Consider the following 17,701-nt stretch of genomic DNA (forward strand, 5'->3'; position numbering starts at 1 on the left):
CATCTCTGGGAAACACCCATACACATTCACACGCGTTCTCCCTATACAGGCAGAACATGCAAAATCCACACAGAAATGCCAGCTGAGGCTCGTACCAGCGACCTTCTTGCTGTGAGGCGACAGCACTACCTACTACGCCACCGCGTTGCCCTATGGTGGAATAAGCTTCTTTAAATGTTATATCATATCATGGTCAATTTAAAGTGTAAATTACACTCGATGTTCCTTCTTAACTGCATTTAATGATCAAGTAAAAGCAACATTGGAGTGTCCAATACTTTTAAAATGTACACTGGAATGAGTGAACTATTAAATCTGGAGATCAGGTCATATGAGTTATTGAAAAATATCTTCTTTGCAGTTTGTAATGTAGCTGCCCTTCAGTGTAACAGTCTGCAAATTGTTTGCCAAAAAGAGTGCATGATAAATAAAGATACTGTCTCTCAAAACAAAGATTCAGCTCTGAATCACATTAGTGAATCATTTTGTATATTTACAAATCCTATTCCTGCTAACAATCTAATTTGCATAATCCCCACCTCCCACATACAAACACACTAAAATGCACATTATTTTCCGACATGGAAAGACAAAACAGATTTGGCCAGCTGGCCAATCAGAGCTGGCTTATGGAAGGGGGGAGGGGTTTACAGACCTTGAAGTCCCCTGAAATTAAAATAAGGTTTTTTAGATGTTAGTACATTTACATTTAGTCATTTAGCAGACGCTTTTATCCAAAGCGACTTACAAATGAGGACAAGGAAGCAATTTACACAACTATAAGAGCAGCAGTGAACAAGTGCTATAGACAAGTTTCAGGTGTGTAAAAGTCTAAGAAGCAAAGCATTAGTAGAAAATTATTATTTTTTTATTTTATTTTATTATTTTTTTTTGAGAGAGAGAGAAAGAGGGCACGGTTAGTGGTATAGCCAGAGAGGCAATTGCAGATTAGGAAGAAAAGTGGAGACTAAACAGTTGCGTTTTTAGTGGTTTCTTGAAGACAGCAAGTGACTCTGCTGTTCTGATGTAGTTAGGGAGTTCATTCCACCAACTGGGCAGATTGAATGTGAGAGTTCGGGAAAGTGATTTCTTCCCTCTTTGGGATGGAACAACGAGGCGACATTCATTCACAGAACGCAAGTTTCTGGAGGGCACATACATCTGCAGAAGTGAGAGCAGATATGAAGGAGCAAAGCCAGAGGTCACTTTGTAAGCAAACATCAGAGCTTTGAATTTGATGCGAGCAGCAACTGGCAGCCAGTGCAAACGGGTGAGTAGCGGAGTGACATGTGCTCTTTTGGGTTCATCAAAGACCACTCGTGCTGCTGCGTTCTGAAGCAGCTGAAGAGGTTTGATAGAACTAGCTGGTAGCCCGGCTAGCAGAGAGTTGCAATAGTCCAGTTTGGAGAGGACAAGAGCTTGAACAATGAGTTGAGCTGTATGTTCAGATAGGTAGGGTCGGACCTTTCTGATGTTGTAGAGTGCGAATCTGCAAGATCGAGCAGTTCTAGAAATGTGCTCAGAGAAGTTCAGTTGGTCATCAATCATTACTCCAAGGCTTTTTACCATTTTGGATGCAGTGATGGTTGCTCCATCCATCTGGATTGAAAAGTTATGGTGAAGAGTCGGGTTGGCAGAAACTTCAAGCATTTCCGTTTTCATGAGGTTAAGCTGGAGATGATGATCTTTCATCCAGTGTGAAATGTCTGACAGGCAGGCTGAAATGCGAGCTGGAACCGAGGGATCATCAGGGTGAAAAGAGAGGTATAGCTGGGTGTCATCAGCATAGCAGTGGTAGGAAAAACCATGTTTCTGGATGACTGTTCCTAAAGATGCCGTGTAGATAGAGAAGTGGCCCAAGCACAGAGCCCTGAGGTACCCCAGTGTTTAGATGCTGTAGGTTGGACACCTCACCCCTCCACGACACCCTGAATGACCTGTCCGAGAGGTAGGAACTGAACCATTGAATAACAGTGCCTGCGACGCCCAGTGACTCAAGCGTAGATAGCAGGATCTGGTGGTTTACAGTGTCAAAAGCAGCTGATAAATCCAGCAAGATGAGGACAGATGATTTAGAGTCTGCTTTAGCCAGTCTGAGGTCCTCTACGACCGAGAGCAGGGCAGTCTCAGTTGAGTGGCCTTTCTTAAAGCCAGATTGCTTGTTGTCCATGAGGTTGTTTTGAGTAAGAAAGTCTAGGACTTGATTGAACACTACTTTCTCCAAAATCTTGGCCATGAATGGAAACAGGGATACCGGTCGGTAGTTTTCAAGTAGCGTTTGATCCAGGTTGGGTTTCTTTAGCAGAGGGGTTACCCTAGCCTGCTTAAATGAAGTAGGGAATAGACCAGAGTCAAGAGATGTGTTAATTATGTGAGTCAGTGTTGGTATGACTGCAGGAGAAATGGCTTGCAGGAGATGAGAGGGAATGGGATCTAGCGGACAGGTGGTTGCATGGCTTGATAGCACGAGATTGGACACCTCAGACTCAGAGAGCTGGGAGAAATGTGTTAGTGAGAGCTAGTATCAGTGTGTTAGTTTTAAGGATAACTATAAGCTAGTGTGCTTCAAAACAGAGACAAAATTCACAGTCAGAAGATATAAACCTTATATAAACATCCAAAGTTTGCAGTTTGTCACTTCTAAATGAATCAACAATTTTTTTGACATCATCTCATACTTCAGTCTCTCATCAGATCTTCTGACCAATCAAATTCCCTCTAGCGCCTGTCATGCGCTTGAGCTCAACCACTCTCACCGGCAGAGCGGTGACAAAACAAAATGCTATTGGCTGCTTTTTTTATAAGGGGAGGAGCTACTCTGTTCCCCGCCCTCTCCATGTTTCAGTTGAGATTACGTCAAACATCGAATAAAGAAATGCAGATTTCTAAGCACTTCACAGGACCTTTACGCCCTAAATTGATTCAAACTATTCACTATTCATACAAATGCATTTAAAACTTGTTGCAGTAGACATAATAATAGGACACTTTAAAGTACCACATGATCAGCTCTTTAAGGACATAAGCTTATAAATGTGTAATATACTGTGGTGCATTTCCTAAAAACAGACTCAAGTAGTGTTGTTCATTACCGGCTGCTCTCTGGAAGGCATCGATGGCGTCCTCAATGCCGCTCAGTGTGGAACGATCTTGCCTGGCTCCGATCTGAGTATAAAGAGCTCCGATGTTGAACAAAACGCTTCCTTTCTCGAAGGCCAGCGCTCTCTGGACTGAAGGCACACCGGTCAGAGAATCATACCTGCAGAGACGCTCACCATCACTAAATGACAGCACTGATCAATCACACTCCAGTAACATGTGGTGCGAGTAGAGTAAAAGGATCCGTGGTAAATACTATTCAAATTCTAAGTAAAACATATGGGCCAATCACAGAAGACAAGAAAAAATAAGCATATAAAGTCATGACTTCATCTTTAAAAGAAAATAGCGCAGTAAAAGTACAGATACAGCACTAAAGATGTAATCCAGCAAAAGGCACATGTTTAAAACTACATGTTTAAACTACTCACAGTAAATTAGGTATCTGTAATTTGTTACTTTACACCACTATAAAGTGTCTCTAACTCATGAATGTGTGAAACAGTGTCTGACCAGTGGAAATGAACGCCCAGACTTCTGTGCGGAGAGAAGAAGCGCTGGTCCAGGAAGTACAGCTGGTTGAAATATTCCATCAGCAGCTCCTGTCCTGCTTCATTCCTGCTGGGAGTCCGCATGGCCTGCAGGAGAGGTGAGAGAGACACTTTTCATCACCACAAATAATCATTCATCACAGAACTGTGTTTGCACTAAGGCTGTGTCACAATGATCATCTTATTTCAGTCCTCATGCTTCACCACTCTGCATACTTCTCTTTTCATTTCCGACATTTGTTCTAATTCTACCAACCCAGGCTCATTGTGGATGCGTACCCAGGTCTACATTCCTGGGGACAGTGAAATATGTACCCGGAGCTATGTCTACTTGCAGTTTTTGTTTTCGCAAATCCAAAAATGGCAATGCACGTGCCATTTGTGTGTCCTCTTCTCGTGTAAATCCACCAGAGGGCGCAATTTACACTTCAGCCGACCAGGAATGCCGTCACGGCCATGTGATTTTACCACATTTTCAGCCTGTTATTTACTTATTCTTTCTTTTTTTTGTTCTAGTTTTACCTGGTTTCTGGAACTGTTCTTCACCGGACTCAAACCCTGTCATCGCGGTCCACTCACACTCCCAGTCCCAAGTCCATCGGACTAAGCGTCAAGCTAATGGGCAAACTGGTAACACCGGAAAAGCAGTTGATACAGAGGTAAATGAACAGAACAGAAGCTGTCAGCAGCATCATACTGCCCCATAGCATTCGTTTCTCACACAAAATGCAGCCAGATGTAGCCTCAGGTACATATTTGTGGTTTACCAGAAATGTAGACAAGGGTGCGTATCCACAATGAGCTTAAACGTATTATACAATTAGTGCCCTGCAAGGTCAACTCCACAGGATATTTCTTGATGATTTCAGTTTGAAGGGAGCATATCTTGTATGTTTTATTCAGGAAATGCATGCCCGTACTCACAAAACATCTTAAAGGGACAAATCGTCCAAAAATGTTAATTTAGTCATCATTTACTCTCCCTCCACTTGTACCAAACTTTGTTTTTTGTTCTGTTAAACAGAAGAATTTTGAAGAATGTTAAAAACCTGTAACCATTGACTTTCACAGTATTTGTTTTACCCACTATAGAACTCAATTAATGCCAGTTTTCAGCCTTCTTCAAAGTTTCTGCTTTTGAGTTCGACAGAAAACAGAAGATATTAGGGATGGGAATCTTTAGGAACTTCATGATTCAATCCTGTCAATGCTTATCATTTTTCTGTTTCTAGCTCACGCCCGTACTGTCGCAATCTAATGTGAAAACAGAATTGATTCGCAACTTCTGAGAATCAGTTCAGAATCGCTACAGAAAGAATCACAATGCATTGATGACAAGATTTTTGTATGCCTTAATACAGGCTCTGCATAAATAAATTTTTATCAATTTCTCAGTGAATAGGGGTCATATATTTTGGTGCATTTGAACAAAGCAGATTCATTAAATGGATATACAGTTGAAAATCTAAATTATTAGCCCCTTTTGATTTTTTTTTTTCTTTTTTAAATATTTCCCAAATGATGTTGAACAGATTCAGGAAATTTTCACAGTATGTCTGATAATATTTTTCCTGCTGGAGAAAGTCTTATTTGTTTTATTTCGGCTAGAATAAAATCAGCTTTTAATTTTTTAAACACCATTTTAAGGTCAATATTATAAGCCCCCTTTGAGCAATATTTTTTTGATAGTCTACAGAAAAAACCATCATTATACAATAACTTGCCTAATTACCCTAACCTGCCTAGTTAACTTAATTAACCTAGTTAAGCCTTTAAATGTCACTTTAAGCTGTATAGAAGTGTCTTGAAGAATATCTAGTCTAATATTATTTACTGTCATCATGACAAAGATAAAATAAATCAGTTATTAGAGATGAGTTATTAAAACTATTATGATTAGAAATGTGTTGAAAAAAATAAACAGGGGGGGCTAATAATTCTGACTTGAACTGTATTTATTAAAATCATATTTTAGTCACTGAACATCTTTAGAAATAGAAAGATAATGCATTTAAATTCATGCAAAATATAGGGGAAAGATCTACAAATTACTAAATTTCAACAATTTTTTGTTTCTCTTTTATTTTCCTTTTTTAAATTTCATTCATTCATTTTCTTTTTGGCTTAGTCCCTTTATTAATCAGGGGTCGCCACAGCAGAACTTATCCAGCATATGTTTTACACAGTAGATGCCCTTCCAGCTGCAACCCACTACTGGGAAACACCCATACACACTTATTCACACACACATACACTGACAATTTAGACAATTTACCCAATTCCCCCACAGTGCATGCATTTGGACTGTGGGGGAAACGGTGCACCCAGAGGAAACCCACGCCAACACAAAGAACATGCAAACTCCACACAGAAAAGCCAACTGACCCAGCGACCTTCTTTATGTGAGGTGGCATCGCTTCCCCTTCCGTGCCGCTACGCTGCTGCTCTTTTTAAATTTATTCATTTTTTTCCCTGACATTTACATTTTGGTGTACTCATTTTGGACCTATATCAGCTTCAGTGCTGAATAATCTAATGTATCTGCACAAATATAACATTTTAAAACTTCTTATAGAAAATATTCCTTTAAATGAGAGATTTGTGTGGGGTGAACTCGTATATAGAGCACTGAAAAAAAATTATTTATATATTTACATTTACATTACATTTAGTCATTTAGCAGACGCTTTTATCCAAAGCGACTTACAAATGAGGACAAGGAAGCAATTTACACAACTATAAGAGCAGCAGTGAATAAGTGCTATAGACAAGTTTCAGGTGTGTAAAGTCTAAGAAGCAAAGCATTAGAAATGTGGTTTTTTTTTTGAGAGAGAGAGAGAGAGAGAGAGAGAGTACAGTTAGTGGTATAGCCAGAGAGGCAGTTACAGATTAGGAGGGAAAGTGAAGACTAAATAGTTGAGTTTAGTCGTTTCTTGAAGACAGCAAGTGACTCTGCTGTTCTGATGTAGTTAGGGAGTTCATTCCACCAACTGGGCAGATTGAATGTGAGAGTTCGGGAAAGTGATTTCTTCCCTCTTCGGGATGGAACAATGAGGCGACGTTCATTCACAGAACGCAAGTTTCTGGAGGGCACATACATCTGCAGAAGTGAGAGCAGATATGAAGGAGCAAAGCCAGAGGTCGCTTTGTAAGCAAACATCAGAGCTTTATTTATTGTTTATTTATATCTACAAATAGTAAAAAAAAAAAGAACGTGCTGTCATCATTACTATTAATCAACAACAAAAGACTAAATTAAAACTCTGAAATCAGAAATATATGTTCTTTAGAATAACTTTTTTATAAGGTAAAATGTTTTTTATTAGATTATATATAAGGTAAATGGTTTTGTATGTTGCTGATGTATGGCATTTCTAAGTGTTACAATAGACCATTTCAATGTGACATCTTCATAAACATTTGCTTGTTGTCAAACTATTTCAAGAAGCAATTCAATCATAACTTAATGTTAAAACAGCATTTTTGGATCGTCGGAAGCCAATGAAAATTAAAAATGGGAAATACGTTATGGCCACTTTTATTGTTTACACCCCTTAAAATGGTCTATAGTGGAGTTTTATACAACGAAAACCGAATCAAATTATGAGCAAAGAACTGTGATACAAACAGAACTGATCCTTTTATGAACGTCCCATGGCTAGTAAATAATGAGTAAATCTGGCCTGACCTGTCTAAGCTCCATAAAATCCTGGATCTCGTTCAGGTACAGAGACGCGTCCTCGCCGTAATGTTCAGCAATAAAATCCTGAAGAAGCAGAAAAGACGCATTAAAATTTAATTTGTACACACATTATGGCTGGATAATATATGGTTTCTGCATCGTTATCGCAATATGCACATGCACAATAGTCACATCGCTGGATCTGCAATGTCTGTTATGACTTATTGTTGACCAGGAGCTTGTAGATTATGGCTAAAGTTGAACTATTGTGGATTTAAAGTTTATTAATTGCATTAGTTTTTTCCTGTTGAACATATCAAGTGAGTTTAAAGTATTCAAGCACAAGAAACAATAACATAAACTAATTAAAATACATTTTATAGTGAAATCTGTCTGTTTATATTATTTTATATTAAAAAGTTTATTATTAATTTCATTAATTATTTTATTATTATTTTATTAATTATTAAAATTAATTAATTTGATTAATTAATATTATTAATTTATTATTAGATTTTTTTATATCTGTTTCCAACTGACTTACCAGACAAATATAAAACACTTTATTTCTCTCAGTTGTATGGTTTCTCATGCCTAAAACCTAATTTAAAGTAAATTTTTGTCATTTATGCAGATGTGCTCCATTATAAAGTAGGCCTGTCACAATAATCAATATCTGGACTTATTACAGCACACGAACATGAGCTCAGTCATTTTTGGTGTTGCAATATAGATCGCTCGTACATTAAAACCAATTCTAGCAACTGATTGTGCAACATTACCATCTCTACTGGAGGTGTCAGTATGGTTAATAAACACTGTAGTATTTACTATAAATTACTATAGGATATTCTCATGTGGGTGTCTGACAGCTAAAGTAGATCTGGTAGCTGATATCGCAGCCTTTGTTACTCTTTACCTTGCACTTTTGTTGTTAATAACATGTATTATATTTATTTAGGATATACGCCTTCACATTCTGATTCCAATGTCTCATTATTAATAAAATGACTATAGTTAAATGAAATATTCTTAAGAATAAAATAAAATGTGTCTGTGAAAGAGTGTACTCGCATTGTGATGATATATTGTCATTCTGGCATTATATATTCTCTGAGTGGCATAAAATGGTCTTAAAATGACAATAATATCGTTTAGCGCAATATATTTTGGTGCAATGTTTGGTGCCTACTATATTCACCTTATTCTCCGCGTACGAGTGGATGCAGCCATTTGAATCATTTTGGCTCGAAACTTCCGGTCTCATTCACTTCCATTCATTTTTAGACGTTAAAAACAGCTCGGTTTGCTGCTTGGTGTTGCAAACTGATATTTTCTTATTATATTATTCTATTTTGTCTGTATTCTAATGCAAACACTTGTTTGTAGAGTGAGTAGTTTGACTGTTTTTTGCCGTTTATTATTCCTAGTCATTTCTCCCACAGGCAACTGAATCGGAAGTTCTAAAACAATCGTGAAAACGAGCGCACTTCCGCATTGAAGAATAAGGTCAATAGTCACCCCAAACTTTCTGGAAAAGTGAATTCTTCAGAAAAAGAGTTGTTCAATCTATTTGGTGAAATATATTTCATATCGTAATGTATCTCGCTGAAAAAACAAATATTGTAATCCCTAATTTTTCCAATATGATGCAGCCCTAACACGCACACATTCAGAGATGCTCATGAATGCTGTAGGTCTCACCTGAAGAGGGACGGTCATGTCGATCTCTTTAGTCTCTTTCAAGCCCAGGGGAATCATGGGAACATTGAGCGTCTCACTGTGATCAAATACAAAGGATTGTTTGTGAATGTCTGATGCAGCTATGCTGGAATAAAAAAAAATTTGCTGCCTTTAATTAGTTGAATCAAATGAACTTTTCTACTCATCTCAACTTGCATCAATCAAACTAACTAAAATATTAAAGTTTCCATGAAATCAAAACTAACCATACTGATTTTGTTAGCTCACATTGCTAGCTTTGTGCTGAACAATTCATCTGTGCATGTCACTAAGAAAAGAACAATAGTTTGCCCTTGTAATATTTAATTAAAATCTGAAAATGCGCTTCCTGTTTGTTATTAGCTGAATTCTCTGATTATAGTAACAAGCAAACAAAGAAAACAAAGCACAAAGACAGAACATTTCATAGGTAAGATTTCGTTTCTTATGTTTTTATATGTCATGAACTTCTGTGCTCAACAAGTAATATTATTGATGAAAATACAGTCACTTACTGCACTGACCATAAGGCAAAGCAACACCAACTCACACTAAATACTCGGCTTATGCTAGTTTTGTTGAATAAAATAAGCAAACAATGCAAATGAAATATGACAAGATGCTGCGGTGCTAGAAACAAATATTACTGTCAACTAAGTGAACGAGTCGTTCATAACAGGGATTCATTCACAAACTAATCGCTCCCTCGTTATAGTATGAGAAGTGAAAGCAGGTGTGTTTCAGGATTAGATCCAATCTATCAGGAGGGAGAATAATACATTTCCATGCACACAAACACACACTCTGTCAGCAATGCCCGTGCAGTCGCTCATCCATCAATGTAGAAAAGTGATGATAAATTATAATTTTCGTAATTTAAAAAAACAATTTGCAAATAATGACCACCGGGAAAACTCCTGATCGTAGATATATGTACATGTGTCCATCTCTGGCTCTGGATGGACACAGTCCTCCACTGCAGTTCGGTCCCGCATTCATTTCAAAGGAGCGCTACCCTGTACTAATAGACAGTACTTATTTTTTCCAATAGACAGGGCAGGCGACATCTAATGTAAATATCTATGGGTGTGGCTAACGCATTTAACCACGCCCCTCCAACTGCCAGCACCATACCTGCCAAAACTCCCGGAATTCCACCCCCCCTGGGTTCAGTGATTTCGGCCAGCAGTCCGTGCAGGGGGCCCCCTGCATTTTGCGCTACGCCACTGGCGCACCCCCAGATAAAATCTCCTGGATTTTATGATACGAATGTTGCCAGGTATGGCCGGCGCTATGACAACAAACATAAATGGTGAGCAGGAGGAGGAGTCTGTTAGGTTGCAGTCATGCTCCTTAAACCCTTTTCCCCATCTTTCTGACTGAAATGCCTACTTTACTACATCCAATCAGCTTGCAGTAGAAACAAGCCACACCCACTGCTTTCTCATTTAATATTCTGCTTCTCTAGGACCTGCGTCACGATATGGGAAAAAAATGGTCGCAGCTTCTAGTTCATGCAGAGTTAAAGTTAAACTTTGTATAACTTTATTTGAAACCTGATTAACTAAAAATAAGTTAAAGCAACATAAAAATATTTGTCTTGACTAACTGCAAATGTTTCAAACTTGACAAATTACTGTATTTTTTTTGTTCGAAAATCACTTAAAACAGATGTTTTTTCAGAAACCACAGTGCCATCAATCACACTGTATTTATGAGTAATAAAGTTACAGGAAATTAAAAAGACTACCAAATATAAACTAGCAGCTAGCTCTCTGCAACTCTCACATGGTCGCTCCCACTGAAGATAAGCAGGGCTGAGCCTGGTCAGTATCTGGATTAGAGATCACATGGGAAAGCTAGGTTGCTGCCGGAAGTGGTGTTGGTGAGACCAGCAGGAGGCGCTCTACCTGCGTGAGTCCTGATGCCCCAGTATAGCGAAGAGGACACTATACTCTCAGTGAGCGCCATCTTTCAGATGAGAGGTTAAACTGAGGTCCCGACTCTTTGTGGTCATTAAAAATCCTAGGATGTCCTCCGAAAATGAGCAGGGGTTTAACCCCGGCTTCCTGGCCAAAATATGCACACTGGCCTCTGTACATAATGGCCTCCTAACCATCCTCATCTGTCTTCATCACTCTGCCTGCTCTCCACCAATCAGCTGGTGTGTGGTCTGGTGCAACATGGCTGTCGTCACGTCATCCAGGTGGATGCTGCACATGGTGGTGTATGAGATTACCCCCAATGTATAAAGTGCTTTGAATGTCCAGAAAAGTCCTATCGAAATGTAAGGAATTATTATTATTATTATTATTATTATTATTATTATTAATTAAAAGTAATAGTGTATTTGCAGGGGCTGCACAGTGACGCAGTAAGTAGTACATTCGCCTCACAGCAAGAAGTTTGCTGGTTCGAGCCTCGGCTGGGTCAGTTGGCATTTCTGTGTGTGGAGTTTGCATGTTCTCCGCGTGTTGGCGTGTTTCCTCCGGGTGCTCAGGTTTCCCCCACAAGTCCAAAAACATGTGCTATAGAGAAATTGGGTAAGCTAAAATTGTCTGTAGTGTGTGTGTTTGAAGGAGTGTGTATGGATGTTTCCCAGTGATGGGTTGCAGCTGGAAGGGCATCCGCTGCGTAAAACATATGCTGTATAAGTTGGCGGTTCATTCCACTGTGGTGACCCCGGATTAATAAAGGGACTCAGCCGAAAAGAAAATGAATGAATGATGAGTGTATTTGCAAATGTTGCAGGATCTGCTCTGCTTAAAACTACAAATGTGTTTTGCATCTAAATAAGTTCATTCTTCTTACATAATTTTATTGCGTGTTAATTCAGATTTTTCTGTTCTTCAAGCAAGTTTACCAAGTTATCAGAGCGAGATTCCTATTCCTGCTTTGTGGTTTAATGCCAAGTTAACTTATATATAGGGCCAGACGGAATCTGCAGATGTTTTTTGCTATTTCTGCGGAGAATTTTGCTAAAAATCTGCGGATTTCTGCGGAATTTTTTGGGAGTATCATAACTAAAAACTTAATATCTGAAATTTAAAATAATATCTTCTTTAACTTGTATTTAATGTTTAAAATGCAAATCCAATTAGATTCACTTTATTTGGTAAACAAAGCAAGTTTCTCATATAATATCTCAACTAAAAGACAGAGAATTTTACTGTACACACTGCATTATACATAAATCAGATGAACATTTTCATATTAGTCAATAATATTACTGTAATTAATTTAAGAACTGAATAAATATAGGTTTACACACATTTACTCAAGTAAATAAACAGAATTAATGATGGGCTAAAAATCTGCAGAATTCTGCACGCGCAAATTCCCTGTGGGCCTACTTATATGGCTTAAAACATTAGTAAATAAAGCAGCGTTTCCATCCAGTGAGAAGCAAATGAAAACAAAATCATCACTTCCGGATAAACTGGAGTGAATATCAGTCAGAGAAGTGTAGTTTTAGAGGCCACTGTGGTGTTTTCATTTCTCTAATAAATGAGTTGCACCTCTGAAGACAAAGCCCAATGAACGTGTTGAATGCGGTGGCTTTTAGAGTCGTGAGACAGATGCTCAAGACAGTTCTGGAGGGAATAATAATAATAGAAGAATAATAATACTGAAGCACTGTGATGATGGACTGACGGAGGGCTGAGGCTTTTTACAAGCAGCAGAACAACATTTCAGATCTGCAACAATGGAAATGCAAAAACCCTCAAACACACATTTACATCTGATCAGCATCTGGCAAAAACTACATCACAGCACACACACTGATTAAGCACATGCATGAATTTACTCAACAAACATGTTTCTATTTTAGAATATGCACATTTTTTTCTGATTTGATTTCTCAATGTGCGTAAAAAAGGTGGGTGGAAACATGGCAAATGACAGGTGCGTGTGTAACTGACCTCTCGGTCTGGTAGATGTTCATACTGCTGTTCAGTTCCTCCAGTTCTTCTTTGAGAAGCTGAAGGTTGGAGTTGACAAAACTCAGCTCTAACGCTACAGTCTCCTTCACCTTCTGATTAGTGCTGGCCCTGAAGAAAACATCACATTACAGACAAGAAGAATCACCCCATTTACTCCCTCATTCAGGGTTTCTGCAGGTTTTACCGAATTTAAGACTTTCGAAAAGGTGTGCACGTTCACATAGTTTGACTGTTGGTGCAAAATTATTAGAAATAATGTGTAAATACAAGCAAAATCTAGTTATATTCATATACTTTTATCAGCATTACTTTTCTTAAAAAAAAAGACGTTAAAAACGATAATAAACTAAATTTATGCACAACAGTGTGCCAATGTCATCGTCCACATCAGGTAGATGTAGAGTGCTCAGCATGTCTAAGTACAACCCTAGAGAGCAGTGCACGTCAGACAGATTATCAAGGATGTACCGCTGGATTACGTCTCACTATAGTTGTTAAACGTGATATTGAATTATTCTTGTCTCTATCTAACGACTCTTTGGTCTTTTGAAGCTATCAGGTAACGTGTCACAGCGTCAGTACACTGCTTTAGTTTTTCGCTTTCACACTTGTACTTAGTCATTTTAGTGATAAGCTCTGAGAGACTGTTGGTTGGTTCCTGTTGATTGTACACATTCTTTACCTACCAAGTTTGTTGAAGCCATTATAACGACACAGATCACTCTGCCTATTCATGCCAGACTCCCACGGAAAAAGTGATTGACAGGTGGTCATTTGTGTGTAGCTTATCTTTATTTATTTATGTTTTGGTTATGGGTAAAACAAAGACCATGCGGGTCAGGTAGTTGAAACTGTAGGCTACAAATAATTAATTCGTTATGAATTCATGAATAATTAATTCAGTGCCGCCCCAGACGACGATGCCATCGTTCATCGCGATGTTTCACATTAGACATCGTACGATGCCAAACTGGTCGACATTGCCCAACACTAGAAGCTCTACAATATTATATTTGTGTATATACATTAGATTAGTCAGTACTGAGGACAAATCTGGAGCTAATCTAACAAAATAACTTCAGATAACAGTCCAAAAACTAGTACACCTAAATTTATATGTTATAAAAAAATATTAATTACAAATTTTAAAAAGAGGAAAAAAATCTACTAAAAATTGACAATATTTAGTTACCTGTCATTTTTTGCAATATTTTGCTTGAATTTAATTGTTTTATCCTTCAATTTCTAAATATGTTTGGTGACTAAAATATTATTTTAATAAATATCTGTTTAATAAATCTTTTTTGTTTAAATGTACCAAAATACATTGCCTACAGTGTATACACTGAGAAATGGAGACAAATATTTGTTTTCAGAATGGACTCAATTTTGCTGAGCACTGTAAATACAAGGAGAACTGTATATAGTACAGTATACACACATACTTAATGTGTTAATACAAGCTTCAATTCTGAACCCAATTAGTAGCAATTAATCATTTTAGAGTAAAATATAGACATATTTTGCTGTTGAAATATATTGTTTCAGCATATACTTATAAATATATTATTATATATTTTAATTCTCTTATTTTTAATTTAGTTGTGTTTTTGCAGATTGCAGTTATTTCCTTTCATTAAATAGATCTTGTATCTGCTTTTGTTGTTTGAAGTTTGTATTATTTTTTTTTTGCTTTATGGCTTATGATGTAACACTTAAACAAATCCCTACATAAAAGAATCAGCGCTGCTTTGCTGTGTGTTTTTAATGCTGTGTTTATTTTGCAATGGTACGGTGTTTCTGCAATATTAAATGACTCGTATTGTGATGGAAGAATAAATGCTGATCAAAACACAGAGGCGTGTCACGGGTCACTTCCTGTTAGCTGGAAGAACGTTTGCATAGTGTGTGTGTGTTATTCTGTAAAATAAGCAAACACACACACACACTGATACCTGTAGAGATTTTCAGCTCCGCTGCGCAGAAGCAGCTCTCGGTTGATCTGCTGGTTGAGTTTGGCTCTGCGCTGCTGCAGTTTACTGCGCTGGGTCGACACCAGAGGATCACATCCCTAAAACACACACACACACACACACACACACACACACACACAGGCATCTCATCACATCAAATTAGCATATTTTACATTAGAATATTTTACATTTCACCTTACTGCTTTACTCTGCATTTGAATGTATCAATGCAATTCCATTTAATTCTGTTCTATTCTGTTCTATTTTATTCTATTCTATTCTATTCGCGCACGTTACTTTTAACCAAATAACTCAAGCATCAGGTTTTCTTTCCAATTGCAGACAAGTTCACTTAGCAAAAAACTTGATTTTTTTTCCATTAAATATCCAATTCCACTCAGAGATGTAAACATATGAATAAAAATGCATTATTACTATTATTATTATTATTATTAATATATTATTATTATTATTATTATTATTATTATTATTATTATTATTATTATTAATATATTATTATTATTATTATTATTAATATATTATTATTATTATTATTATTAATATATTATTATTATTATTATTATTATTATTAATATATTATTATTATTATTATTATTATTATTATTATTAATATATTATTATTATTATTATTATTAATATATTATTATTATTATTATTATTATTATTATTATATTATTATTATTATTATTATTATTAATATATTATTATTATTATTATTATTATGGTTATTATTATTATATTATTATTATTATTATTATTATTATTTTTATTATTATTATTATTATGGTTATTATTATTATTATTATTATTATTATTATGGTTATTATTATTATTATTATGGTTATTATTATTATATTATTATATTATTATTATTATATTATTATATTATTATTATATTATTATTATTATTTTTATTTTTTATTTATTTTTTTATTATTATTATTATTATTATTATGGTTATTATTATTATTATTATGGTTATTATTATGGTTATTATTATTATGGTTATTATTATTATTATGGTTATTATTATGGTTATTATTATTATTATGGTTATTATTATTATTATTATTATTATTATGGTTATTATTATTATGGTTATTATTATTTTGGTTATTATTATTATGGTTATTATTATGGTTATTATTATTATTATGGTTATTATTATTATTATTATTATTATTATTATTATTATATTATTATTATTATTATTATTATTATGGTTATTATTATTATTATTATTATTATTATTGTTATTATTATTATTATTATTATTATTATTATTATTATTATTATTATTATTATTATATTATTATTATTATTATTATTATTATTGTTGTTGTTGTTGTTGTTATTATTATTGTTTTTATTATTATTATTATTATTATTATTATTATTATTATTTGTAATGTTCGAAGATTCCTGTGATTAAGAAAGTAGATAAATAGATTAGATAGACACCACTTCTCAAATTCTCTGAGTGTTTTAGGGATACTGTAGAGTAAACGGTTAATATTTATATATGAGCAATTCCAGCATTATGGATGTGACATTTGCAGTAAAAACTCAAAATATAAATTCCCATAGGAAGTGTACGTTCATTATGTTGAAGGAACTGTTTATATTTTACAAAACAATTGACCACAGAGTTATGGGATTAGAGAAAGATTAATCTGTAAACATTTTTTATATTTTAAATGAGGAAAATAAACATGCGTTATGGATGTGACAAGAAAGTCTGCGAGTTTACAGTATTCAACGTACTTTGTAGAAGTTCTGTGAATTAAACTGCACAACCCAAAAGAAATAATGCTAATCAAAAGGATAAGAGTCGACTCACTATTGAACAAACGTGGGTGATTTGATTGTATTTGACGTTTTCGTATTTATGAGGAAAACGCTTTATGGATGGGACACTTTTCTGTTATGGATGTGACAGAAGTGAAATTGGCACTTGTGTGACTTTGATAAATCAGAGACATTTCTGAGTATTTTCAAAGTACTGTAAAATACTTGCTTACACAAAAAATGTAGAAACAGATTCTCTATTTTGGTGAAAACTTAATTTTTTTCATAGCGAGGTTGACATTTGTATGGAATTGCTCATATGTTAATAATAAGTTCTGTAACATTTCTTCCACGTTTCAAATAAAAAATATTGGCAAAATTGCAGAAAAATTGTCAAAATAACTATGTTTTCATTTGTTGTGACTGAAAATCAGGGTTATTCCACCAGATATTGATTTTTTACCTCTTTAAAGTTAAAACATTGTTATTGTGTGGTCTAAAAATGTTTTATTCTATTTTATAGTCTGTTTCATTCTATAGTATGTATTATTTTCTACTTTAGGGCTGGGAAATTAATCGAAAAGTAATTGAAATCGTCATTCAGAACCTATAATTGTTCCAATTTTTCCAGGTCAATTTTTTTAGGTACGTTCCCTACCGCGTGTTGAGTCACATGACCCCACTCTGTTAAGGCTCCTTTATACTTCTGCCTCGAATGCAGGAGGATGGTCTGGCGCAGCATTCATGCACCTCTCAAAAATTGTACTGCAACTACACAACACAAGTTTACACTACATTGAAGATGATTGGAAGCTGCACCAGACACAACATATTTTCCATTACATAAAAATTATTATTTACATTATTTGTTTACAGAAGATGCAAGAAATGCACTGTTTAAAATATTATTTACAGGATATA

At 35.5% G+C, this 17,701-nt stretch overlaps 1 protein-coding gene across 1 annotated transcript in view; it reads right to left on the minus strand.

Annotated features, from left to right (window-relative positions):
- rhpn1 (rhophilin, Rho GTPase binding protein 1) overlaps nucleotides 1-17,701 on the minus strand; it is a 41,436-nt gene that overhangs the window by 18,362 nt on the left and 5,373 nt on the right. Inside the window, exons 2-7 of the mRNA XM_056481506.1 lie at nucleotides 14,954-15,069; nucleotides 12,978-13,106; nucleotides 9,037-9,112; nucleotides 7,339-7,416; nucleotides 3,613-3,737; nucleotides 3,093-3,259 (exon numbers count right to left, since the gene is read on the minus strand). Of these exons, the coding sequence (XP_056337481.1) occupies nucleotides 3,093-3,259; nucleotides 3,613-3,737; nucleotides 7,339-7,416; nucleotides 9,037-9,112; nucleotides 12,978-13,106; nucleotides 14,954-15,069 (691 nt within the window). The remainder of the gene's footprint in view (nucleotides 1-3,092; nucleotides 3,260-3,612; nucleotides 3,738-7,338; nucleotides 7,417-9,036; nucleotides 9,113-12,977; nucleotides 13,107-14,953; nucleotides 15,070-17,701) is intronic.

Source organism: Danio aesculapii, chromosome 20 (genome assembly GCF_903798145.1).
Source record: "Danio aesculapii chromosome 20, fDanAes4.1, whole genome shotgun sequence".
Classification (NCBI taxonomy): Eukaryota; Metazoa; Chordata; class Actinopteri; order Cypriniformes; family Danionidae; genus Danio; species Danio aesculapii.